Here is a 26,536-nt window from a genome sequence, read left to right on the forward strand (position 1 = left end):
TTTTGCTTTTGTTTCCCTTGCCCGGGGAGATATGTTCATGAAGAAAGTTGCTCATGATTATGTCCAAGAGAGTTTTGCCAATGTTTTTTTCTAAGAGTTTTATGGTTTCATGACTTACATTTAGGTCTTTGATCCATTTCAAATTTACTTTTGTGTATGGGGCTAGACAATGATCCAGTTTCATTCTCTTAAATGTAGCTGTCCAGTTTTGCCACCACCAGCTGTTGAACAGGCTGTCATTTCCCCATTGTATATCCATGGCTCCTTTATCATATATTAATTGGCCATATATGCTTGGGTTAATGTCTGGACTCTCTAGTCTGTTCCACTGGTTTGTGGGTCTGGTTTTGTGCCAGTGCCAAATTGTCTTGATACGTGTGGCATTGTAGTAGAGCTTGAAGTTGGGGAGCATAATTGCCCCTGCTTTATTCTTCCCTCTCAGAATTGCCTTTGGCTATTCGGTATTTTTTGTGGTTCCATATGAATTTTAGAACTGTTTGTTCCTGTTCATTGAAGAATGTTGCCAGTATTTTGATAGGGATTGCATTGAATCTGTAGATTGTTTTAGGCAGGATGGCCATTTTGACAATATTAATTTTTCCTAGCCAAGAGCATGGGATGAATTTCCATTTGTTAGTGTCCTCTTTAATTTCTCTCAAGAGTAGTTTTCAGGGTATAGGTCTTTCACTTCCTTGGTTAGGTTTATTCCTAGGTATTTTATTCTTTTTGGTGCAATTTTGAATTGAATTGTCTTCCTGATTTGTTTCTGCTAGTTCCTCATTAGTGTATAGGGATGCAAGAGATTTCTGTGTATTAAGTTTGTATCCTGGAACTTTTCTGAATTCAGATATTAGTTCTAGAAGTTTTGGAGTGGATTCTTTAGGTTTTTTTTTATGTACAATATCATGTCATCTGCAAACAGTGACAGTTTAACTTCTTCCTTAGTAATCTTAATGCCTTTTATTTCTTTGTGTTGTCTGATTGCCTTGGCTAGGGCTTCCAGTACTGTGTTGAATAAAGGTTGGGAGAAAGCAATCTTAGAAGAAAAGCTTTCAGCTTTTCACTGTTAAATATGATGTTGCCTGTGGGTTTGTCATGTACGGCATTTGTTATGTTGAGGTACTTGCCCTCTATACCCATTTTCTTGAGAGTTTTTATCATGAATGGCTGTTGAATTTTGTCAAATGCTTTTTCCAGATCTATGGAAGTGATCATGTAATTTTTGTCCTTTTTATTGATAGAGTGGATGATGATGGATTTTTGAATGTTGTACCATCCTTGCATCCATGGGATGAATCCCTCTTGATCATGACATACGATCCTCTTGATGTGTTTTTGAATTCAGTTTGTTGAGTATTTTTGCATGTATGTTCATCCAGCATATTGGTCTGTAATTTTCTTTTTTTGTGGTGTCTTTGCCTGGTTTTGGTATTAGAGTGATGCTGGCTTTATAGAATGAGTTTGGAAGTATTGCATCCTCTTCTATTTTTTGGAAAACTTTAAGGAGAATGGGTATTATGTCTTCTCTAAATGTCTGATAAAATTCAAAAGTGCAGCTATCTGGTCTGGCTCTTTTGTTCTTGGGTATTTTTTTGATTCACTTTCATTGCTGGTAATTGGTCTGTTTAGATTTTCTGTTTCTTCCTTGGTCAGTCATGGAAGGTTCTATTTTTCTAGGAAGTTGTCCACTTCTTTCAGGTTACCCAGGTTGTTAACATATAGATTTTCATAGTATTCTCTAGTAATTTTTTGTATTTCTGTGGTGTCCATAGGGGTTTTTCCTTTCTCATTTCTGATTCTGTTTATGTGTGTAGATTCTCTTTGTTTCTTGATAAGTCTGGCTAGGTGTTTATCTATTTTGTTTATTTTCTCAAAGAACCAGCTCTTTGTTTCATTAATTTTTTCTATTGTTTTATTCTTCTCAATTTTATTTATTTCTTCTCTGACCTTTATTATGTCCCTCCTTCTACTGACTTAGCCTCATTTGTTGTTCTTTTCTAGTTTCAATAATTGTGAATTTAGACTGTTCTTTTGAGATTGTTCTTCCTTCTTTAAATAGGCCTGGATTGCTATATACTTTCCTCTTACAACTGCCCTTGCTGCGTCCCATAAAAGTTGGGGCATTGAGCTGTTGTTTTCATTTGTCTCCATATATTGCTTGATTTCTGTTTTATTTTGGTCATTGATCCATTGATTATTTAGGAGCATGTTGTTAAGCCTCCATGTGTTTGTGAGCCTTTTTGTTTTCTTTGTACAATTTATTTCTAGTTTCATACCTTTGTGGTCTGAGAAGTCGGTTGGTAGAATTTCAATCTTTTTGAATTTGCTGAGGCTCTTTATGTGACCTATTTTGTGGTCTATTCTGAAAAATGTTCCATGTGAACTAGAGTAGATTATGTATCCTGCTGGTTTTTGGTGGTGTGTTCTTTAGATGTCTGTTAGGTCCATCTGTTCTAATGTGTTGTCCAGTGCCTCTGTCTTCTTACTTATTTTCTGTCTGGTTGATCTGTCCTTTGGAGCATGTTGAAGTCTCCTAAAATGAATGCATTGCATTCTATTTCCCCCTTTAATTCTGTTAGTATTTCTTTCACATATGTAAGTGCTCCTGTGTTGGGTGCATAGATACTTAGATTGGTTATATGCTGTTGTTGGACTGACCCCTTTATGATTATGTAATGTCCTTCTTTGTCTCTTGTGACCTTCTTTGTTTTGAAGTCTTATTTTGTCTGATGCAAGTACTGAAAAACCTGCTTTTCTCTCTCTAATGTTTGTATGAAATATCTTTTTCCATCCCTTCACTTTTAGTGTGTGTATGTCTTTGGGTTCAAAGTGAGTCTCTTTTAGGCAGCATATAGATGGGTCTTGCTTTTTTATCCATGCTATAACTCTGTGTCTTTTGATTGGTGCATTCCTTCCATTTACATTTAGGGTGATTATCAATACATATGTACTTACTGCCTTTGCAGGCTTTGGATCTGTGGTTACCAAAGGTTGAAGGGCAGCTTCTTTACTATATAGCAGTCTATTTAACTCACTTATACGCTATTATAAACACCCATCCGGATGATGCTTTTTTCTCTCCCTACTTTTTCTTCCTCCTCCATTCTTTATATGTTAGGTGTCATATTCTGTACTCTTTGTGTATCCCTTGACTGACTTTGTGGGTAGCTGATTTAATTTTGCATTTGGTTAATATTTAATTGGTCTACTTCCTTTGCTGTGGTTTTATTTCTCTGGTGACAGCTATTTAGTCTTAGGCACACTTCCATCTAGTGCAGTCCCTTTAAAATACACTGTAGAGATGGTTTGTGGGAGGTAAATTCCCTCTATTTTTGCTTATCTGGGAATTGTTTAATCCATCCTTCAAATTTAAATTATAATCTTGCTGGGTAGAGTATTCTGGTTTGAGGCCCTTCTTTTTCATTGCTGTGAATATATCATGCCACTCCCTTCTGGCCTGTAAGGTTTCTGCTGAGAAGTCTGATGATAGCCTGGTGGGTCTTCCTTTGTAGGTGATCTCTTTTCTCTCTCTGGCTGCTTTTAATACTCTGTCCTTGTCCTTGATCATTGCCATTTTAATTATTATATGTCTTGGTGTTGTCCTCCTTGGGTCCCTTGTACTGGGACTTCCATAGCCTGAGAGACTATTTCCTTCCCTAGATTGGGGAAATTTTCAGCAATTACTTGTTTGAAGATACTTTCTATCCCTTTTTCTCTCTCTTCTTCTTCTGGTACTCCTATAATGCGAATATTGTTGTGCATTTGGATTGGTCACACATTTCTCTTAATATTCTTTTACTCCTAGAGCTTCTTTTATCTCTCTCTGCCTCAGCTTCTCTGTATTCCTATTCTTTAATTTCTATTCCATTTACTGTCTCCTCTAACCCACCTAAATGCTTTTAAATCCCTCCATTGTTTGTTTCATTTCAGTTATCTCCATCCTGAATTCATCCCTTAGCTCTTGAATATTTTTGTGTAGCTGCATTAGCTGGCTTATGACTTTTATTTGGAATTATATTTTAGGAATATTGGTGATTTTGGTCTCAGTGAGCCCTCTTTCTGGTGTTTGAGGGATTTTGGATTGAACAAGGTTATTCTGCCTTTTCATAGTCCTGGAACAATTGGAGTGGTTGCAGGTGAGTGGCATGGTTGTCAGGTGGGAGGAGAAAGTCCCTTCCTGCTTGCTGGTCACCATGCCTGTCTCCACTGTGCTGGTTAACTGTGCACAGGGACCTGCCTCTGGGTTAATCACCTAAACTGCTGTGGGTGGGGTGGCCCTCCGGATGGCCTAGGGCGATGACGGGGGTTCAGGCAAATCACGTGGTTTCTGCCGCCATAACAGAGCCCATTTGTGGTATCATCGCCCATCTCTGCTATCTGTGCTGCTCAGCCATGCACAGGGGAAGCCTCTGTGTTAAGCTGTGTAGTGGCTGTGGGCGGAGCTGCCCTCTGGCTAGTCTTTAGCAATGGCAGGGACAGCTGGTCTGCATGTAGTTGCTGGCCAGGAGGAAGGAGCAACAGGCTGCTTATCGTGGTTAGGTGCCTCGGGGCTGTGTTGCCAACCAGAAGCATAGGGCACCTGAAGCTACTGAAAGTTCCCAGCCTGCTGGGTGGAGTATGCCCGGATGATTTTGTCCACCTGTTTTTTCTCCTAAACCCTTGCCCCTTTAGCAGCCCTCTGACTGTTGAGAGTCCCTTAAAGCACCTGCTTTTCTTTTGTCCCATGACAGCCAGTAGTGGGAACCTGTTTGCAGTCTTAGTCTCAGACTTTGGTTTTCAGCCCCTGTAATCTCCAGAGTACCATGCAATGTGGGTCTGTGCTCCCAGAGTAGATTTCTAGGGCTGGATATTTAGCAGTCCTGTGCTTCTACTCCCTCCCCTCTCTGATTCTCTTCCTTCCACCTGTGAGCTGGGCTTGGGGAAGTGCTTGGGTCCCTGCGGGTCATGGCTTTTCACGTTACCCTTTTCCGTGAGATGTTGACTTCTCCCAGATGTAGACTTTCTGATGTACTGTTACTTCTGGTTATTCTTTCAGGAATAGTTGTATTTGCTGTATTTTCAAAATATATGTGGTTTGGGGAGGAGATTTCCACCACACTAGCTTGCCACCATCTGTTCTCCCTCTTCTTCATTACTAGTGTTTTTAAAAGCTCAAAAAAATTTTTAATGGGAAATGAATGCAGTACATCTATAATATCAACATTGCATCATATACACATGCCTTAAAGTTAATATAATAAATAGCATAATATATAATACTATGATATAATAAATAATTAATAGTCTGGCTTTATATTTTTCATATGCTAATTTATTGTAGTAAAGCCATTTAAGTTTGCCATTTAGTAAAAGTAATTTTGATTGTGGATCCTGGAACCACTCTATGAGTAAAAGGAAATATTTTTTATCTATCTAAAATTTGTTTTATATATTAAATGATTTAATTTTGTATTAAATGAGTTAATAATTCAAATTGACACTTCTTAACATGTAACCCACAGACGTTTTACTGATAAGTGATTGTTTTTTATTAATAAGCCTACCGTAGGGCAACAAGGTTTGGAATTTCTTCTGTGGCGAGCAATCAATAGACACCATATAAAAGAGAAAGGTTCAGTGTTGTCTTTTCAAGCTGTCATGTAATATATGTTTGAGATTTTGTACATATTCTATTCATCTCTCTGTAATAAGCATTTTCCAAAGTTGTGAATGATTGGAAGTATTTTAATAAATTTCTACCCTTCTAGAATTTTTGAAGAATAAATTTGAATAAACACCCATCTAGTTAATGAGGATATAATATGTATACTAGCTCTATGGTATTAATGATAGATTTCTAGGAATTAGAAGTGAGGTCAAAAAATTTAGTATATTCTCCATAATTAATGGTATAGGATTTTGCAATGATTTTTTGACCTCTGAGGTGAACTTGTTGAAATCAGTTATCAGTTGAAAAGTGAAAATTTTAATTTCACATTTTTAAATTAAATTCAAGACCAAAGGTAGCATTTCTTGGTTACATAAAGCCATTCTTTCCAAACTGGAGTATGTATCAGGTTGAAGCAGACAAGGGAAATAATTATTGTTGTAGGTGACCCTATAGCTTATTGTACAAGCCAGGACACTTCTCAGAGTGAAAGGGTATGATATTTGTAATGACTGGAAAAGAAAGCATAAACCAAGCTGTCCCAGGAAAATTGGCACATAGATTTACCCAAGCCTTTGGGAGATATTCCTGGACCACGTGTGTGAAGGTGTAAAATAATGAATTTTCCTGAAGCAACAATCTTACTAGAAAAAAAAAAGATGGGTCAAAAAACATTTTTATTCTAAAGCAAAGGTATACTACAGAAAGGAAAATTCATAGATTGTATTTTTTACTTTTAACGGCTTTATCAAGATAGAATGCACATGCTATGTAATTCACTCGTGTCCAGTTTAATGATTTTTTAAGTGCATATTTGCAGGATTGTGCAGTTAACCATCACAATCTAATTTCAGAACATTTTTATTCCTCCTAAAAGAAACCTCGTACTCCTTCAAAGTCACTCCCCATCCAAACTCTCCTACACTAGGCCACCACTAATCTGCTTTCTGTTTGTATATTTGCCTGTTATGGGCATTTCCTATCAGTGTAGTCATGTGATATGTGGCCCTGTGTCTGGCTTCGTTCATCCACAATGTAACAGATATCAGCATTCCGTGCCTTGTGATGGCAGGATAATATGCCATTGTATGTGTGCACCACATTTTATTCATAAGCAGGGGATGGGTTGCTTCTAGTTTTGGGCTATTAATGAATAATACTTCTATGAGTATTTAACATATTAAATATGAAATTTGAATAGAAAACTTGGGACTCTTATGCTTGCACCTGATATTTCAGGCTGGGCTGTGCTCTGATTCGGCATTTACCTTCCCATGATGTTACAAATACTTTGGTTGGAAAAGTTGAGAAGTGTTGTGTAAGATGTTGTCACCATCATCATACTCTCAGTTGGGAAACTATATTCTCTCTTCTCTTTCTATATATATGATTTATATATGTCTGTATTTATTATTGGCCTTCATGTCTTTAGAAATGGATTGGTTCACAGCTATCTTGTTTATTTGCCCATAAGCTCACCACCCAATCTAGAACCAGAATGTTACCAATAGCAAGATTTGCCTCTATGCTCTTCCTCTATCCCACCATCTGGCTTCCTCCTAGGGTAACTTTTGTCCTGTGTATTGTGTTTATCATTACTTGTCTTTTATTCTTCCTCACACTCATAAATTTATACTTATATTCTTTTCTGCCATTGCCATTAGTATCAGGTATGAATAAAGATATACTTATGAAGGATTTACCCTTCCTGGGTGACATGTATGTAAATGATACCAACTAAACTGTGGTGTGTCAACACAAGGGCTTGTTAATGTGTTAAGTCTGAGGTTAAGTACAGTGAGAAAGGTGAAGTACTGTTCCAGACAGGCCATACTTTTCTTTCACTTTATGGGTCATTTCATAGTACTGTAGTCCAGTGATAAAACTCTAACTTGCCATTATGCCCAAGTCATTTTTTATTTTTTCTATGGGTTGGCATTCACTAAATGTAAAGGTTTTAAAAAATAGTTTAAAATGTAAAGTTGAATACTCTTTAGTGATCACTGACATTATAATTGTTTGTAGTCCATCTGTATATTTACATATTTTAAAGTAAATTCTGAAGTAATTAATAATTCTTATATGTAATACTACTTTACAATACTGAAAAAAATTTCCCTTTTCTCTTGTCTCTCAATCACATTCTTTGATTAGTGAACTTTTTTTGAAATTCATTGTAGTTATGTTTTTTATCTTTGCCAAGATAAATGTCTTCATTCACACTTAAAAGGTCTGTGGAGTGGCTATCCTCTGACAAGCCTTAGCTGTCCATTTAATCCCATCCTTTCCATGTGGGACACTGTTTCTTTTCCCTTTCTGTTTTGCATTTTCAGAAACATTCCTTTTCATAGGCTTCTTCTTTGATATTTGCAGCCTGCTAAGATATTCTCTGCTCGCAGCATACAAATACTTACTAATAATTTGAGCTTTTATTTTCCTAAGTCACTGCCTTTTCTCATAGTTGTCAAACCTTATCAGTTTGAACTCTTAAACATTGCTCCAAACATTTGCTGCATGTTTGTTAAAATCATAAGCTTCATCATTTTTTTTTCTAATTTTCTACTAGGTGATTGCATGTGAACAGCAATTGGATACCACGTATGATGCCAGATGTGACACATGGTCCCTGGGGATCACGGCTATTGAGCTAGGTGATGGAGATCCCCCACTAGCTGACCTGCATCCCATGAGAGCACTCTTTAAAATACCAAGGTGAGAGGACTAGCGTGGGGCCCAGTACCAGCATTGTATCTTTCTTCCTCCAGCCCTTGAGTGCTCTCATGGAAACAGTCAATGTAGTTCAGCAAGTTAGGAGCAGAATGGCCTGGAATGTCATTCTGCTTCTTCCAAATCACTGTATTTCTTCAATAGTTTCAGTTCCCCATTGTAAGTGAAGGAGCTTGCTGTTGACACTCAGTGTGTCTTTTTTCTTTTGCAAGGATTTGACCTCTGAAAACAGCAATTCCTCCTACTCTGTCTGCTCCCAAATCAGTCTTGAGGCTCTCTTGTCCATGGCCAATGCAGCATGACTTGTTCTGTCTCACTCTACCAGTCAAATAATTTTTTTACTACTTGCTAAGACTTCCCTTTATTTATAACTTTAAAATAATATTAAGAAAGTTATAAATGTACTGATAAAATAATAATTTAAAATATTCTCATGTTTGAATAATTTAATGTAAAACAGTAAACTTAGAAGAATGATCTCTTTGGAGTCATGAAAGCACTTTCCTCTCTGAAGCCCATTCTGCTTCCATGTGTATATTGACAAACTTTCCCCTGCTTATCCTATAACTATTCAAATGCTGTTTTGTATGGGCTTTGGTTAGTTCCCAGATATATCAGAAAACTGATGTGAAAAGTCTGCCTGTTTATTATTTTGTTATCTTTTTGAAGAGTTTCTTAAGGATTTGCCCTAATTCTAATGGATTGCACACACAGGGCCTATAGACAGGGGTCCAGGGCAGAGTGCTAAGGTGGTAAGTTATAGTTTGTTACCATGCTCTACATTAAAACAAATATTGTGGTCCTGGTGCCTATAATCATTTGTACAAAGCCCTGGCAGTGAGTGTTTGTGTTGGGGGTGGGAAGGTAGTTTTCTAGTCCTAAAGAAATAATGCCAATATGTTGTATTCATTTCCAAATAGATTCATTTGGAATATGTGGCATGGAGTTCAGTTAATATAAAACCAAAGCATTTGAACGTGTTTTTAATTTTACCTTTGAATTTCCTATCTTATGTATATGTTCTGAATTATAATACCTTAGATATATGTCATCCTTTGCATAATTTCAATGTATATCTCAAATCTTACTGTTTGTAAAATATACTGCTTATTTGGTAAATAGGAAACAAGGTTACAAAAAAGAACAAAAACCTATTCTATACCAAGTCTAAAACATTTCATTAAATATGAGGAAAATAGAAAAAAAAATCTACATTTCCTAGCTCCTACTGTCATTCAGTATATAAGATGGATCTCTGTACATCCTGAGCCATTGTAATCATTGTTTTAAACAGCCAGTTAGCCTAATGCTGTCATTCTTGGTGATTGTGCCCACATGGAGCAGGAATGACATTGTCAACACATGCAAGGCACTTCTGGAAACTGCATCATATTAGTCATTTCTTATTGCTTCTACAACCGGTATATCTCTAAAGCCAAATTTTTAGAATATTAGCGGTAGACAAATTTAGAAAGAGGGGATCTGAAAAGCTACCCAGTTCTGAGTGGTCTAATATCGTCTAAACTTCATTATACTCAAAGCAAGCCAATAAATCTCTTCCAAAGGAAATTTTCAGGACAAAAAACAAAACAAGATTGTTGGAGATAAGAATTGCTTCTTTTAATGTGCAAATCGGCAATCTTGAACGAGCTCTGAAGATTGTAAAATGAGCTTTAGGCCTGATCCAGGGCAAATGAGTAGCTGCACTTTTCTTTAATGAGCCTGTACAAACTGTACATTAATTTCATTATAAGCTATTTAAGGAGTAATGCAGAACTGAAGACAAAGTATTTCCATTCCACTAATGAAAACAAGGGCTGTTAGAATTAACATAAAGCAGTACTTCAGCAAATTCAACTATCATGGTTGATCAATGTTGCTTGATTACAGAGTTAGGTCAGCCTCGTTTTCAAGTTATATGCCTTTGTATTCATGAACATGCCAAAAAGAAAAGATTTGTTCAGCTTAAAATGACAGGAATTAGTAACAAAATCTTTTAAGTGGCATTCAGAGTTTATAGCTAATCATACTTTCCAGTCCCTTACTTTTGCAATCTTGTTTCCAGCCATGTGTCAGTACCAGAGCAGCTCATGAAGGCATTCTCTGTGTCCCTTTCTGCTGCTGTGCCTTACACATTCCCTCAGAGACTTCTGCAGGACTCGAGTACAAAATATTATTCCTCATATTCATTGTTTCTATTTTTCTGAGTACTGATGTTTTCTCCCAGGGCTCTCAGGTGGAAGCAAGAAAGTTCCTTAAAAGAAAAAAATTATCAGTTAGAAAAATTGGATCAAACATTTTTTTTTATGATTGATATACACTCTTATGAAGGTTTCACATGAAAAAACAATGTGGTTACTACATTTACCCACATTATCAAGTCGCCACCCATACTCCAAAGCAGTCACTGTCCATCAGTGTAGTAAGATGTCACAGATCCACTATGTGCCTTCTCTGTGCTACACTGTTCTCAACTGGGTCATACATTAAATGCTTTTGGAGAAACAAGGAATCTGTCATTTTATATAAAGAATGATTAACAACGAATTATCTGTCTGAACTGGGAAATGATGGTGCTGCTTGATTACACCTGGCAGCACCTGGCTGCCTCTGCCTCTGACTTTTCAGACTGACCAATGTGCACAGTCCAACTCTAATTTTTACTGTTCTAGAAACCCACCCCCAAAACTAAGGCAGCCTGAGATATGGTCAGCAGAATTCAATGACTTCATTAGCAGGTGAGTAACAGCAGAGTCTTTTTAAAAAATCAGAGATACCTTCCCATTGGAACTTTGAAGTGTGCCAAATACAATTCCTCCATGCTTCTGAATCTCTTCCTTATTTCTCATATACTAAATTTCTTGTCTATTAAATCTCCTCCTTATTTCTTACCTCTTAAATTGCCCCAGAGCTTTCCATTATTGTCTTCAAAAGAAGCATTTGTAGAGTCTTCTGAATGTTCAGTGAATTCATTGTTGTTCAAATAATGATCCTGGGGTCATGTTTAGTCGCTTAACGATGGCTATGCTTCTGCAGATGCTTCATCATCCATGAACACAATCTCTGTCCACCTGCTTTTTGCAGTTATGCCCTTAGCATCTTCCACCTGCTCACTTACATCTATTTTTTTCAGTGATTTAATCCCTCATTTATCTGTTACTAATTCTCATTACAATCAGAGAATTTTCATTGCAATCAGTGAATTAGATAATGATATTGATAAGATGCTTGTACATTTGAGATTCAATGAACATTTTTAATATGACAAATATTTAGCACAAGTGCAGTGCTTACAAAAAATTGCCTAGAAGCTATGAGACAACCATTTCTAAATATCTGCCCACAAATTTTTTTCATAATCTTTATTATGTCTTCACCTTAAAAAATAAGGTAAAACCCCAGGCTGTAAATGAGGGAGAGGAGACATTAAGATTTGGTGTGTCAAACACTACTCAGATACTGTAGAAAGTGCAAAGATAAAAGGTACTGGCAATACCCATCCATGCTGTCATCATTGGTTTTTCTACCAAGAATATCTTTGTATTACTATAAAGACAAGAGGCTTAGATTTAGAGTCATGCAAACCCAAGGAAGGTTGATAATCTGCTAGGATATTTTTTCAGATTTCACTTACCTATATATTACTGAGTGTAGTAGTTCCTCCTTATCAGCCAGGGATCTGTTCCAGGACCCCTAGTGGAAGCCTGAAACTACAGAGAGTGCCAAACCCTCTATATTCTATGTTTTTTCCTAAACATACATACCAATGAAAAAGTTTAATATAGAAATTTCAGTGAGAGATTAACAATACTAACAAAATAGAGCAATTATAAAAATATAATTAGAACAATTATAACAATAAAAAGTATGTGAATGTGGTCTGTCCCTCAAAATATCTTACTTTACTATACTCACCCTTCTTTTGATGATGTGAGGTGATAAAATGCCTTCATGAAGAGATGAAATGAGGTGAATGACATGGCACTGTGACTAGCCTTAGGCTACTGTTGACTTTCTGACCACATGGTCTCTTTCGAACTGTGGTTTACCATGGGTAACTGAAACTGTGTAAGGCAGAACCTCAGATAAGGGGGAACTACTCAATGTACCACAAAATACAGAATATTTAGTAAACTGCAGTCAAATTTCACAGATCCCTTGGGAGAATCACTGGTAACAGAAGGGCTCCCCACGATTCACAATCAGGCGCAATGTCTGCAGATCCTTCCACGCAGAGCCTCGGTGACATGTGGTGACTTTGACATGTTTCACAGAGTTTCACCTGTGAGAAACAGTTCCTGATTTCCTCCAGGCAGTCAGTCTTCAGTCCTGTGTGCTGTCATTGTATTTTGTTTCTCTTCCAGTGGTAGTATGGCCACTTTTACTTAACTCCTTGTTTAGGTATTTTTCTCCCTAAATAGACCATAAGCAACCACAGAGTCCTGAACATGCCTTACTTGTTGCCATGACTACAGTGTCTAGAAGAGTACCCATACTCATCAGCCATTCGATAAAGTTTTACTTGAATAAAGTGATTTAATATGTGACAGCTGATGCATTGACACAAACGCTACAGATATCTGAAACTGACACATACTGTTAAACTGAATGAAAACTAAGAGCACTTATTATCTTTAGACATTATCATCCAATTCCTTGGCATATTTTAGCATCCCTGGGAAGTAACTTTTTTGTTTAGCCCCAAAAATTAATCACCAAACTGTCCTCCTAAGAGGAGTAACAAAACAGATAAGAAATGTCACTGCTCAAGTCAAGGCATGAGCTTCTTCTTTTTTTCTTTTTCTATATCCCCAAATGGCAGCCTGGCTGACCAGCTTTCTCGTAATCCTCTGAATCTCGGGGTTAAAAAGGCATTGGAAATATATTTGGGTCCAACTCCTATCCAGAGTGTAAATCCTTCTAGAACATGTGCACTGAGTGGCCGTCCAGTCAGTACCTAATCATCCCTAATAAAAATGACCACACTTCCCAATGCAGCCCATTCTATCTTTGATAAGCCTCACAGTTGAAAAGTTCTTCCATATGCTGACCTGAAATGTTTCTCTTTTAATTCCACCAACTGATCCTAGGTTTTGTCCCTTGTGATCATTGAAAACTAATCTAAACCCTTTTCCAAATATTTGAAGACAGCTGTCACAGCTAATTCAACATCCTAAAATTGTTCAGTGGTGCTGTTTCAGATGCTCTCACTCACCATATCTTTTCTCATGACCATGGCTCTGGTTGAAGCTATTAAGTGTGATATGCTGTAGAACATCTACTGTCTGGCCTCCAAAAACATCTACTGACATGGAATTTAAACATCCTCAGCACATCAGTCTTCTCAAATGTGTTATCAGTTTTATCATGTAGGAAAACTACATCAATTGAGAAGCCTTTAAAAGCATTTGGGAAGAGAAACTGAGAAGTTTGTTTTAATTTTAGATAAGCATTGTAACTGTAATGACTTGATTGTCGCTAATATTTAGCTACTGGCTTGTGAAGGAGACTGGTAGAGACCAAGTTTAATTATCACTCTGCAAGAATGCTTGCTGGGAGACTGGGGACGGAGCGTTCAGTTGGAAGTTGGTGTCACTGCAGCCTAATCACACCCACAGATGTGTGCGCTTTCACGAATATTTCTTTCATTGTATTTCAGTTTAACATCTTTTCAGATATGCTCCTCGAGTTGAGCTTTGTGAGGAGCACTGTTCTTTTGTGTTAGAGCAGTTTTTAGGAATATGAAAAACAATTTCAGACTCTAACTTATCAAATAATTGCATGTTCCTTTTTTGCCAGTGCAGGTGCTTGACTAAAGATTATGAAAAGCGCCCAACAGTGTCAGATCTTTTACAGCATAAATTCATTACTCAAATTGTTGGCAAAGATGTAATGCTGCAAAAACAACTCATGGAATTCATCGATGTTCATCAATGTGTGGGAGGCACAGAAAAAGCCAGGTAATCAAATCATATCTTGACCCCCAAAATCTAAACATCTAAAGACTCTGAATGGTTTTATAATGCAATAATTGTTAAGGTAAGAAAAGAACTTGGGTTTGGAGAAAATGGGGTAATTGTATGAAAAGTGAATGTCACATGTTGGGTTGTATCCCAATAGGAGTAAAAATCACTGACAGCATTTTTGAAGCAATTTCATCAGAACAAAGAATGTAAACTTCAGTTAATGATTAGTATTGGTATAGGTCTTCTTGTATTTTCTGCTCATCTGTAAAGTTAGGTAACTTAGGTTTGAGACTTTAAAAAGAACACAAAAGTTCAAAGACTTTTTGGTACTATTATGTATTGGTATCCTTCTCCGTAGTTGAATTATACCCTCAAAGCATTTTTAATATCTTTATTCATTCCTCCTGTTTGGATTTTTAATAAACTACTATGTTTAGTTTTTATAATAATGGAGTATGTTTTTTACTTATTATAGTTGGTATGTATGTTTGTTTTTATTATTATTATAATTTTTTATTTTGGTACCATTAATCTACAACTACATGAGAAACATTATGTTTACTAGACTCCCCACATCACCAAGAAACCCCCACAAACCCCATTACAGTCACTGTCCATCAGCGAAGTAAGATGCTGTAGAATCACTACTTGTCTTCTCTGTGTTGCACAGCCCTCCACGTGCCCCCCCCATTATACATGCTAATCATAATTCCCCCCTTTTATTCCCCCACCTTATCCCTCCCTTCCCATTCATCCTCCCCAGTCCCTTTCCCTTTGGTAACTGTTAGTTCATTCTTGGGTTCTGTGATTCTGCTGCTGTTTTGTTCCTTCAGTTTTTTCTTTGTTCTTCTACTCCACATAAGAGTGAAATCATTTGGTACTTGTCTTTCTCTGCCTGGCTTATTTCACTGAGCATAATACTCTAGCTCCATCCATATTGTTGCAAATGGTAGGATTTGTTTTCTTCTTATGGCTAAATAGTATTCCACTGTGTATATGTACTAACCACATCTTCTTTATCCATTCATCTACCGATGGATACTTAGGTTGCTTCCATTTCTTGGCTATTATAAATAGTGCTGCAATAAACATAGAGGTGTATATGGCTTTTTCAAACTGGGATGCTGCATTTTTAGGGTAAATTCCTAGGAGTGGAATTCCTGGGTCAAATGGTGTTTTTATTTTGAGCTTTTTGAGGAACCTCCATACTGCTTTCCAAAATGGTTGAACTAATTGACATTCCCACCAGCAGTGTAGGAGGGTTCCCCTTTCTCCACAACCTCGCCAACATTTGTTGTTGTTTGTCTTTTGGATGGTGGCCATCCTTACTGGTGTGAGGTGATATCTCATTGTGGTTTTAATTTGCATTTCTCTGATGACTAGCGATGTGGAGCATCTTTTCATGTGTCTGTTGGCCATCTGAATTTCTTCTTTGGAGAACTGTCTGTTCAGCTCCTCTGCCCATTTCTTAATTGGATTATTTGCTTTTTCTTTGTTGAGGTACATGAGCTCTTTATATATCTTAGATCTCAACCCTTTATTGTATCTGTTATTTATGAATATATTCTCCCATACTGTTGGATGCCTTTTTGTTCTATTGATGGTGTCCTTTGCTGTACAGAAGATTTCAGCTTGATATAGTCTCACCTGTTCATTTTTGCTTTTGTTTCCCTTGCCTGGGGAGATAGGTTCATGAAGAAGTCGCTCATGTTTATGTCCAAGAGATTTTTACGTATGTCTTTTTCTAAGAGTTTTATAGTTTCATGACTTATATTTAGGTCTTTGATCCATTTAAAATTTACCTTTGTGTATGGTGTTAGACAATGATCCAGTTTCATTATCTTACATGTAGCTGTTCAGGTTTTTTTTTGTTTTTTTTTTTGTAGATAATAATTTTTTTTGAAGGGTAGTTGACATACAGTATTACATTAGTTTCAGGTGTGCAACACAATGATTCAACATTTATATACATGATAATTCTAGCTACCAGCTATCACCATACAAAGTTGTTACAATATTTTGACTATATTCCTTATGCTATGCATTACATCCCAGTTACTTATTTATTTTACACTTGGAAGTCTGTACTTTTTTTTTTTTTGAGAGGGCATCTCTCATATTTATTGATCAAATGGTTGTTAACAACAATAAAATTCTGTATAGGGGAGTCAATGCTCAAGGAACAATCATTAATCCACTCCAAGCCTAATTTTTGTCAGTCTCCAATCTTCTGAAGCATAACGAACAAGTTCTTACATGGAGAACAAATTCTCACATAGTGAATAAGTTACATGGTGAACAGTACAAGGGCAGTCATCACAGAAACTTTCAGTTTTGATCACACATTACGAACTATAAACAATCAGTTCAAATATGAATATTCGTTTGATTTTTATACTTGACTTATATGTGGATACAACATTTCTCTCTTTATTATTATTATTTTTAATAAAATGCTGAAGTGGTAGGTAGATGCAAGATAAAGGTAAAAAACATACTTTAGTGTTGTAAAAGAGCAAATGTAGATGATCAGGTGTGTGCCTGTAGACTATGTGTTAATACAAGCTAGACAAGGGCAATAAAACATCCATGGATACAGAAGATTTCTCTCAGAACAGGGGAGGTGAGGTTCTAAGCCTCATCTATGTTGATCCCCAATTTCTCACCTGATGGCCCCCCTGTGACTGTGCCTGTCTTAGGTTGTTCCTCCCTTGAGGAATCTTACCCGTCTCTCGCTAACCAGTCATTTTCTCGGGCCATACAGGGAAATGTAAAGTTGGTGAGAGAGAAGCCATATTGTTTGAAAAGGTTAGCTTCTTACTTCTTTGCAGATTTATGCCCTGTGGCTTCTATGCCCAGCATTTGTCTTGAGGTATCTTTACCACTTGGAGGAATTATGATACTCGGTAAATTTGATATGGGGCACGAATTCTATTTAAGGGTTGTAATTAGGAAGGTAGAAGAAAAGCTATAGAAGTAGCAGATGGAAGAAAACATGGGAAGATTGATTATTTCTTTGACATATCTTCTTGTAGAGTAACTTCAGCATGTATAGGTTTTAAACTACTAACTAAATTGTGCACACACATTAACATAATAGCAGTACAGTTACATAACCAAAGCAGACCTATAATTACCAGCCATCTCCAGTGAAACCAAGAAAACAGTTAGGCACCTTAGGCATTTGTGAAAACTTACCTATGATATGGTGGATATTGTCCAATGAACTTGAACAGTCTGAGAGAAATCAGACAAATTAAAACAACCCATTCCTGGGGACTGTTCACATTCCAGATGTTCTTTTAACAGTAGATAGTCCATAGTCACATGATTTTGGAGTGTTACGACTTGCACTTCTCCTAATTCTTGGTTGAGTTCCGACAGTATAGATCCAGTCAAATTTGTTGTTTTACTGTATGCACAGGCCAGCTTAGATATCTCCTTCATTCCCATGGTAAGTCCAAGAACCAGTGGGATGAATGCAGCTATAGCTGCAGCACCGCCTGGGTCTTTGTTGAGGTTTTTTGATGATCATCTTCTGGTATGAGTCTTCCAGAGAGTGCTGATGTTGGAAGTTCTTCTTCATATCGTATCTTAGTTCATTTTCTGGGTAGCCAAATTAGGCTTTGATCCTCTGTATAAACACAAACAGGCCCTTTGCCCACACTTTGATATGCCCTTTATACGATTGTGTAGAACTCATTGGAGGTCACCACACACAGGAACTGCTTTTTTTTTTTTTTTCTTAAGAGAAAGGAATATTATCAGAAAAATGTACCTCCATAGCCGATCATCTGACACCCTCTAAGTGATCAAAATTAAGGATATTTAAAGCATGCATTAATTGTTGATTTACAGTTAGTTTTATCCTATCAGGGAGTAATCCCCCTTTTCTTTCTTTCTTTTTTTTTGTTATTAATCTACACTTACATGACAAATATTATGTTTACTAGGCTCTCCCCTATACCAGGTCCCCCCTATAAACCCCTTTACAGTCACTGTCCATCAGCATAGCAAAATGTTGTAGAATCACTACTTGTCTTCTCTGTCTTGTACAGCCCTCCCCTTTCTCCCCCCCATGCATGCTAATCTTAATACCCCCCTTCTTCTTCCCCCCACTTATCCCTCCCTACCCACCCATCCTCCCCAGTCGCTTTCCCTTTGGTACCTGTTAGTCCATTCTTGGGTTCTGTGATTCTGCTGCTGTTTTGTTCCTTCAGTTTTTCCTTTGTTCTTATACTCCACAGATGAGTGAAATCATTTGGTATTTCTCTTTATCCGCTGGGCTTATTTCGCTGAGCATAATACCCTCCAGGTCCATCCATGTTGCTGCAAATGGTAGGATTTGCCCTCTTCTTATGGCTGAGTAGTATTCCATTGTGTATATGTACCATATCTTCTTTATCCATTCATCTATTGATGAACATTTAGGTTGCTTCCAATTCTTGGCTGTTGTAAATAGTGCTGTGATAAACGTAGGGGTGCATCTGTCTTTCTCAGACTTGATTGCTGCGTTCTTAGGGTAAATTCCTAGGAGTGGAATTCCTGGGTCAAATGGTAAGTCTGTTTTGAGCATTTTGATGAACCTCCATACTGCTTTCCACAATGGTTGAACTAATTTACAATCCCACCAGCAGTGTAGGAGGGTTCCCCTTTCTCCACAACCTTGCCAACATTTGTTGTTGGTTGACTTTTCGATGGCAGCCATCCTTACTGGTGTGAGGTGATACCTCATTGTAGTTTTAATTTGCATTTCTCTGATAATTAGTGATGTGGAGCATCTTTTCATGTGTCTGTTGGCCATCTGTATTTCTTTTTTGGGAAACTGTCTGTTCAGTTCCTCTGCCCATTTTTTAATTGGATTATTTGTTTTTTGTTTGTTGAGGCATGTGAGCTCTTTATATATTTTGGACGTCAAGCCTTTATCGGATCTGTCATTTTCAAATTTATTCTCCCATGCTGTAGAGTTCCTTTTTATTCTATTGATGGTGTCTTTTGCTATACAGAAGCTTTTCAGCTTAATATAGTCCCACTTGTTCATTTTTGCTGTTGTTTTCCTTGCCTGGGGAGATATGTTCAAGAAGAAGTCACTCATATTTATGTCTAAGAGGTTTTTGCCTATGTTTTTTTCCACGAGTTTAATGGTTTCATGACTTGCATTCAGGTCTTTGATCCATTTTGAATTTACTTTTGTATATGGAGTTAGACAATGTTTCAGTTTCATTCTCCTACATGTAGCTGTCCAGTTTTGCCAGCATGATCTGTTGAAGAGACTGTCATTTCGCCATTGTATGTCCATGGCTCCTTTATCAAATATTAATTGACCATATATGTCTGGGTTAATGTCTGGAGTCTGTATTCTGTTCCATTGGTCTGTGGCTCTGTTCTTGTGCCAGTACCAAATTGTCTTCAGTACTATGGCTTTATAGTAGAGCTTGAAGTTGGGTAGTGAGATCCCCCCTACTTTATTCTTCTTTCTCAGGATGGCTTTGGCTATTCGGGGTCTTTGGTGTTTCCATATGAATGTTTGAATTATTTGTTCCAGTTCATTGAAGAATGTTGCTGGTAGTTTCATAGGGATTGCATCAAATCTGTATATTACTTTGGGCAGGATGGCCATTTTGACGATATTAATTCTTTCTAGCCACGAGCATGGAATGAGTTTCCATTTGTTAGTGTCCCCTTTAATTTCTCTTAAGAGTGACTTGTAGTTTTCAGAGTATAAGTCTTTCACTTCTTTGGTTAGGTTTATTCCTAGGTATTTTATTCTTTTTAATGCAATTGTGAATGGAGTTGTTTTCCTGATTTCTCTTTCTGTTGGTTCATTGTTAGTGTATAGGAAAGCCACAGATTTCTGTGTGTTAATTTTGTATCCTGCAACTTTGCTGTATTCCGATATCAGTTCTAGTAGTTTTGGGGTAGAGTCTTTAGGGTTTTTTATGTACAGTATCATGTCATCTGCAAATAGTGACAGTTTAACTTCTTCTTTACCAATCTGGATTCCTTGTATTTCTTTGTTTTGTCTGATTGCCGCGGCTATGTCCTCCAGTACTGTGTTAAATAACTGTGGGGAGAGTGGGCATCTCTGTCTAGTTCCGTATCTCAGAGGAAAAGCTTTCAGCTTCTCGCTGTTCAATATAATGTTGGCTGTGGATTTATGATATATGGCTTTTATTATGTTGAAGTTCTTGCCCTCTATTCCCATTTTTCTGAGAGTTTTTATCTTGAATGGATGTTGAATTTTGTTGAATGCTTTTTCAGCATCTATGGAGATAATCATGTGGATTTTGTCTTTTTTTTTGTTGATGTGGTGGATGATGTTGATGGACTTTCGAATGTTGTACCATCGTTGCATCCCTGGGATGAATCCCACTTGGTCATGGTGTACGATCCTTTTGATGTATTTTTGAATTCGGTTTGCTAATATTCTGTTGAGTATTTTTGCATCTACGTTCATCAGGGATATTGGTCTGTAGTTTTCTTTTTTAGTGGGGTCTTTGCCTGGTTTTGGTATTAGGGTGATGTTGGCTTCGTAGAATGAGTTTGGGAGTATCCCCTCCTCTTCTCTTTTTTGGAAAACTTTAAGGAGAATGGGTATTATGTCTTCCCTGTATGTCTGATAAAATTCCGAGGTGAATCCATCTGGCCCGGGATTTTTTTTCTTTGGTAGTTTTTTGATTACTGCTTCAATTTCATTGCTGGTAATTGGTCTGTTTAGATTTTCTGTTTCTACCTTGGTCAGTCTTGGGAGGTTGCATTTTTCTAGAAAGTTGTCCATTTCTCCTAGGTTTCCCAGCTTGTTAGCATATAGGTTTTCATAGTACTCTCTAATAATTCTCTGTATTTCTCTGGGGTCTGTCATGATTTTTCCTTTCTTGTTTCTGATTCTGTTGATTTGTGTTGACTCTCTTTTCCTCGTAATAAGTCTTGCTAGAGGCTTATCTATTTTGTTTATTTTCTCGAAGAACCAGCTCTTGGTTTCATTGATTTTTGCTATTGTTTTATTCTTCTCAGTTTTATTTATTTCTTCTCTGATCTTTATTGTGTCCCTCCATCTGCTTACCTTAGGCCTCATTTGTTCTTCTTTTTCCAATTTCAATAGTTGTGACATTAGACCATTCATTTGGGATTGTTCTTCCTTTTTTAAATATGCCTGGATTGCTATGTACTTTCCTCTTAAGACTGCTTTTGCTGTGTCCCACAGTAGTTGGGGCTTTGTGTTGTTGTTGTCGTTTGTTTCCATATATTGCTGGATCTCCATTTTGATTTGGTCATTGATCCATTGATTATTTAGGAGTGTGTTGTTAAGCCTCCATGTGTTTGTGAGCCTTTTTGCTTTCTTTGTACAGTTTATTTCTAGTTTTATGCCTTTGTGGTCTGAAAAGTTGGTTGGTAGGATTCCAATCTTTTTGAATTACTGAGGCTCTTTTTGTGACCTAGTATATGGTCTCTTCTGGAGAATATTCGATGTGCACTTGAGAAGAATGTGTATCCTGTTGCTTTTGGATGTAGAGTTCTGTAGATGTCTATTAGGTCCACCTGTTATAGTGTGTTGTTCAGTGCCTGTGTGTCCTTACATATTTTCTGCCCGGTGGATCTCTCCTTTGGGCTGAGTGGTATGTTGAAGTCTCCTAAAATGGATGCATTGCAGTCTATTTCCCTCTTTAGTTCTGTTAGTATTTGTTTCACAAATGCTGGTGCTCCTGTATTGGGTGCATATATATTTATAATGGTTATATCCTCTTGTTGAACTGAGCCCTTTATCATTATGTAGTGTCCTTCTTTATCTCTTGTTACTTTCTTTGTTTTGAAGTCTATTTTGTCTGATATTAGTACTGCAGTCGCTGCTTTCTTCTCACTGTTGTTTGCCTGAAATATGTTTTTCCATCCCTTGAGTTTAAGTCTGTGCATGTCTTTCAGTTTGAGGTGAGTCCCTTGTAAGCAGCATATGGATGGATCTTGCTTTTTTTATCCATTCTATTACTCTGTGTCTTTTGATTGGTGTATTCAGTCCATTTACATTTAGGGTGATTATTGAAAGGTATGTACTTATTGCCATTGCAGGCTGTAAGTTTGTGGTTACCAAAGGTTCAGTGCTAGCTTCTTTACTATCTTACTGTCTAACTTAACTCGCTTGTTGAGCTATTATATACACGGTCTGATGATTCTTTATTTCTCTCCCTTCTTATTCTTCCTCCTCCTACCTTCTTCATATGTTGGGTGTTTTGTTCTCTTCTATTTTTAGGAGTGCTCCCATCTAAAGCAGTCCCTGTAAGATGCCCTGTAGAGGTGGTTTGTGGGATGCAAATTCCCTCAACTTTTGCTTGTCTGGGAATTGTTTAATCCCTCCTTCATATTTAAATGACAATCGTGCTGGATACAGTAGTCTTGGTTCGAGGCCCTTCTGTTTCATTGCATTAAGTAGATCATGCCATTCTCTTCTGGTCTGTAGGGTTTCTGTTGAGAAGTCTGATAGCCTGATTGGTTTTCCTTTGTAGGTAACCTTTTTTTTCTCTCTGGCTGCCTTTAATACTTTGTCCTTGTCTTTGATCTTTGCCATTTTACTTATTATGTGTCTTGGTGTTGCCCTCCTTGGATCCCTTGTCATGGGAGTTCTGTGTACCTCTGTGGTCTGAGAGGCCATTTCTTCCCCTAGTTTGGGGAAGTTTTCAGCAATTATTTCTTCAAAGACACTTTCTATCCCTTTTTCTCTCTCTTCTTCTTCTGGTACCCCTATAATGCAGATATTGTTCTTTTTAGATTGGTCACTCAGCTCTCTTAGAATTCTTTCATTCCTGGATCCTTTTATCTCTCTCTGCATCAGCTTCGCTGCATTCCTGTTCTCTGTTTTCTAGTCCATTAATGCTCTCTTGCATCTCATCCATTTTGTTCTGAAGTCCTTGCAGAGCTTGTTTTATTTCTATATTCTCCTTCCTTAGTTCTTGCATATTTCTCTGCAAATCCATCAGCATGGTTATGACTTTTGTTTTGAATTCTTTTTCAGGAAGACTGGTTAAATCTATCTCTCCAGGTTCCTTCTCAGGGGAAGATGTAGCAGATGCTGAAGCTGTCTGGGTTAGTCTTGTCTGGATCATATTTTTTTGCCTTTTCATTTTGGTAGGTGCTATTGACTGTCAGCTGGGGGGTGGCAAACTTTTCACTTGCTACTGGCCTTTCTTTACTGGGACAACTGCGACCCCTAGTGGCTTGTCTTCGGTAATTGCGTGTAGACTGGGTCTTTGTGTCTTGCCTGGCGAATATGGAGGAATCTCCCTTTCTGGGGGTGTGGTCTGCCTTAGGCTGCTTCTCTGGTTTCGCAGCGCCCGGAGGGGTGATGGACCGGGGTGGGGGGTGTTTGGCTGTTTTCCTTCGTGAGGGGTCTCAGAGCTGTTGCCCAGGGGGTTAGTGTGCCCGGTTTTCCCTGTAATTTCCAGCCACTGGGCTGTGACCTGTGTTGTTTCTGTCTAGCTGTTACGTCTCTGTCCCTTTAAGACTTTCAAAAAGCACTGCTTTTCTTTGTCACAGGGGCATGAGCTTCGGAACCCTCTCAGAGGTCTTGCTGCCCTGTTTCCCTAGTTTCCAGCCTTCCATACATGCACTGTGTCTGCGCTCTGTTGCGGGTGACTGGGCCTGGGTGTTTAGCAGTCCTGGGCTCCCTCTCCCTCCCCGCTCTGACACCTCTCCTCCTGCCGGGAGCTGGGGGGAGGCATGCTTGGGTCCTGCCGGGCCGGGGGTTGTATCTTACCCCTTTCACCAGGTGCTGGGCTCTTGCACGTGTGGATGTAGTCTGGCTATTGTCCTGTGTCTTCTGGTCTCTCTTTTAGGATTAGTTGTATTTGATGTATTTTCAAAAATATGTATGTTTTTGGGAGGAGATTTCCACTGTACTACTCACACCGCCATGTTGGCTCCACCCCTCGTAGCTACTTTTGAATTGCTAAGGTACTGTTAGGAAATGACTTTTATTATAGGCACCTGATTGCATTAGGCCATTTTATAGTTATTTTCACATCCTCTCCTATGTTTTCCTGTTTGTTTATGTTTCTAATTTTGTCTCATTTCTGAATTCAACACATTACTGTTCCACTCTTCCAAATTATTTAATTTTGGCTCCTATATATGTTTATTTTTAACAAATTTAGAAGATATAGAGAAGTGTATAACAATATCAATCATGCGTAACATTTTAATCTATTGCCTTCCTGCAGTTGACCCTTGAACAGCACACTTCTGAGTTGCACAGGTCCACTTATAGTTGCGTTGTTTTCAATAAATATAATGGAAAATATTTTGAAGATTGCGACAATTTGTAAAACATGTCTTTTCTCTAGCTGACTTTATTGTAGGAATACAGTATATAATCCATACAACATACAAAATGTGTGTGAATCGATTCGTTATGTTATCAGTAAGGCTTACAGTCAAAAGTTAGCTATTGGTACTTACATTTTGGGGGAGTCAGTTATACAAGGGGTTTGTAGCTGCATTGGGAGTTGGCCTGCTAACCCTTGCATTGTGCAAGGGTCAACTATACCAGAGAACTGTAATGGGGAGGGTAGGCATTGGAAGAACAAGAACTTCCTATTTTAAGGAATGGATACAAGAACTTCCTATTTTAAGGCAAGGCCTGAATAGAACAAGTCACTCATAACTTACCCAACTGTTTGGAAAAATCAAGATGCATATGCATGCTGCAGTTGCTTCTAGAATATATTCAAACCATGGGAACATGTTTTTCCCCCCAGGAGTTGAAATTGACAATGTTAGAATGTAAGACTGAATCAGTGGGAAATTTGAATTATAAAATTTTTGAAAGTTTTACTCCTGAATCCACTCTTACAGTTTTCAATTATCTGATTTAAGGGGAATACATAAGAGTCATTTGTGATTGAAATGTAGTATTTAGCATTCTTAACTAAAAAGAATACAAGCCAACTTCAGAAGAAAAGCAATTTAGTGAAAATTACTGGGTGGCTCAGAGAACCGAGAGGAAGGCATAGAGCCAGGCTTGGGCATGAAGTGGAGGAAGCAGGGTGCCTTAGATATGCTTCCTGAGCACCGGCCTGATAAGAGGCTGCCTTGGTGCCCACCCTCCCTGCACTTGCTGCAGCAGCACTGGTTTCTTGAATGCACAGCCACTACCAAATATTTGTAAACTGACCTTGAGCTTTGGGTCCCTCCCTCGAGATTCTAGGTTCCATACAAGACCATGTAATCCCCAAGCTTAGATGACAGTCCATGGTGCAGGTGAAAAAAATGCAGTGAGAAATACTGGTTTTCCCTCACTTCCAGTTCCTATGTGAGGCAGAGTCCTTACAAGCATCTGGGAATTTCTTGCCATAGAAGGGCATTTTGAGCTGCTGACGCAGTGAATACCTGTTTGGTGAAATATGTAAACTGGCTCCTAAAACTCTTTCTTTCCTATATCTTGAACATTTACCTGAAAGTATTTTCACAGCTATGACTTACACTCCTTGTAATAACGGAAAAACCTAGCCTAGAATCTGAGTGATAAACTCCAAGTTAAAATAGCTTTTTGTGGTAGTTACATTATTAACACATTATCATTTAAAATTTGTTTTATATAGAAAGAGAAATCACTTGAATATTTTACTTGATACCCTCGATATGCTAGTGATGAATAACTTTGATATGTATAAATTATATTTGCATATAATTGTATGGAAGCAAAAAGGAATATTTATAAGAATTTAATAATTCAGACATAGTTTTTAGGCCAAAAATACTGGCTGTATCTGTAGTTCTGTTGTAATCACTCAGTTGTCTCAGCATATATGGTCTTCAGACCAGGATCTGAGGCAACTTTGAGAAAATCTCCAAGGATTAACAAATGGAAAACAAACTAAAATATTGTCCAGCCATAAGGGGTTAAAAGTGCTCAGTTCAAGCTGTCAATTCCTTATTTAGGTGTGGGATATTATATAATATAAATTTACCTGAATGGGATTCTGATTTAAGCAAAATAAAAAAAAAATGAATGGAGAAAGCAGAGAAATCATTTATCATAGGCAGTGATAGTAGAGTTCTTTCAGTGCAATACAACTTGTGACTCATTTGCTTTCTCTTTTCCGGGCAAGGTAGTTTTTCTCTAATGGCTGTGACTGTGTCATGGTGAGAATTATTCTTTGGAACATTACTCTTTTCCTTTGACATATGCGACTTCTCAAATGCTGTC

At 37.7% G+C, this 26,536-nt stretch overlaps 1 protein-coding gene across 11 annotated transcripts in view; it reads left to right on the top strand.

Moving 5' to 3' along the window:
- LOC118970050 (myosin-IIIa-like) overlaps nt 1–26,536 on the top strand; it is a 220,068-nt gene that overhangs the window by 41,569 nt on the left and 151,963 nt on the right. For 9 of the 11 annotated variants that reach the window (XR_012128036.1, XR_012128035.1, XR_012128034.1 and 6 more), the window contains exons 8-10: nt 8,214–8,359; nt 11,047–11,112; nt 14,179–14,334. Coding sequence is in view for 8 of the 11 variants with exons in the window: in XM_073229232.1 (XP_073085333.1) it covers nt 8,214–8,359; nt 11,047–11,112; nt 14,179–14,334 (368 nt within the window). In the remaining 3 variants the exon portion in view is untranslated. Of the gene's footprint in view, nt 1–8,213; nt 8,360–11,046; nt 11,113–14,173; nt 14,335–26,536 lie in introns of those variants that run through there. The other 2 variants (XM_073229231.1, XM_073229236.1) reach the window with 2 other exon arrangements.

This window comes from Manis javanica, chromosome 2 (assembly GCF_040802235.1).
Source record: "Manis javanica isolate MJ-LG chromosome 2, MJ_LKY, whole genome shotgun sequence".
NCBI lineage: Eukaryota > Metazoa > Chordata > Mammalia > Pholidota > Manidae > Manis > Manis javanica.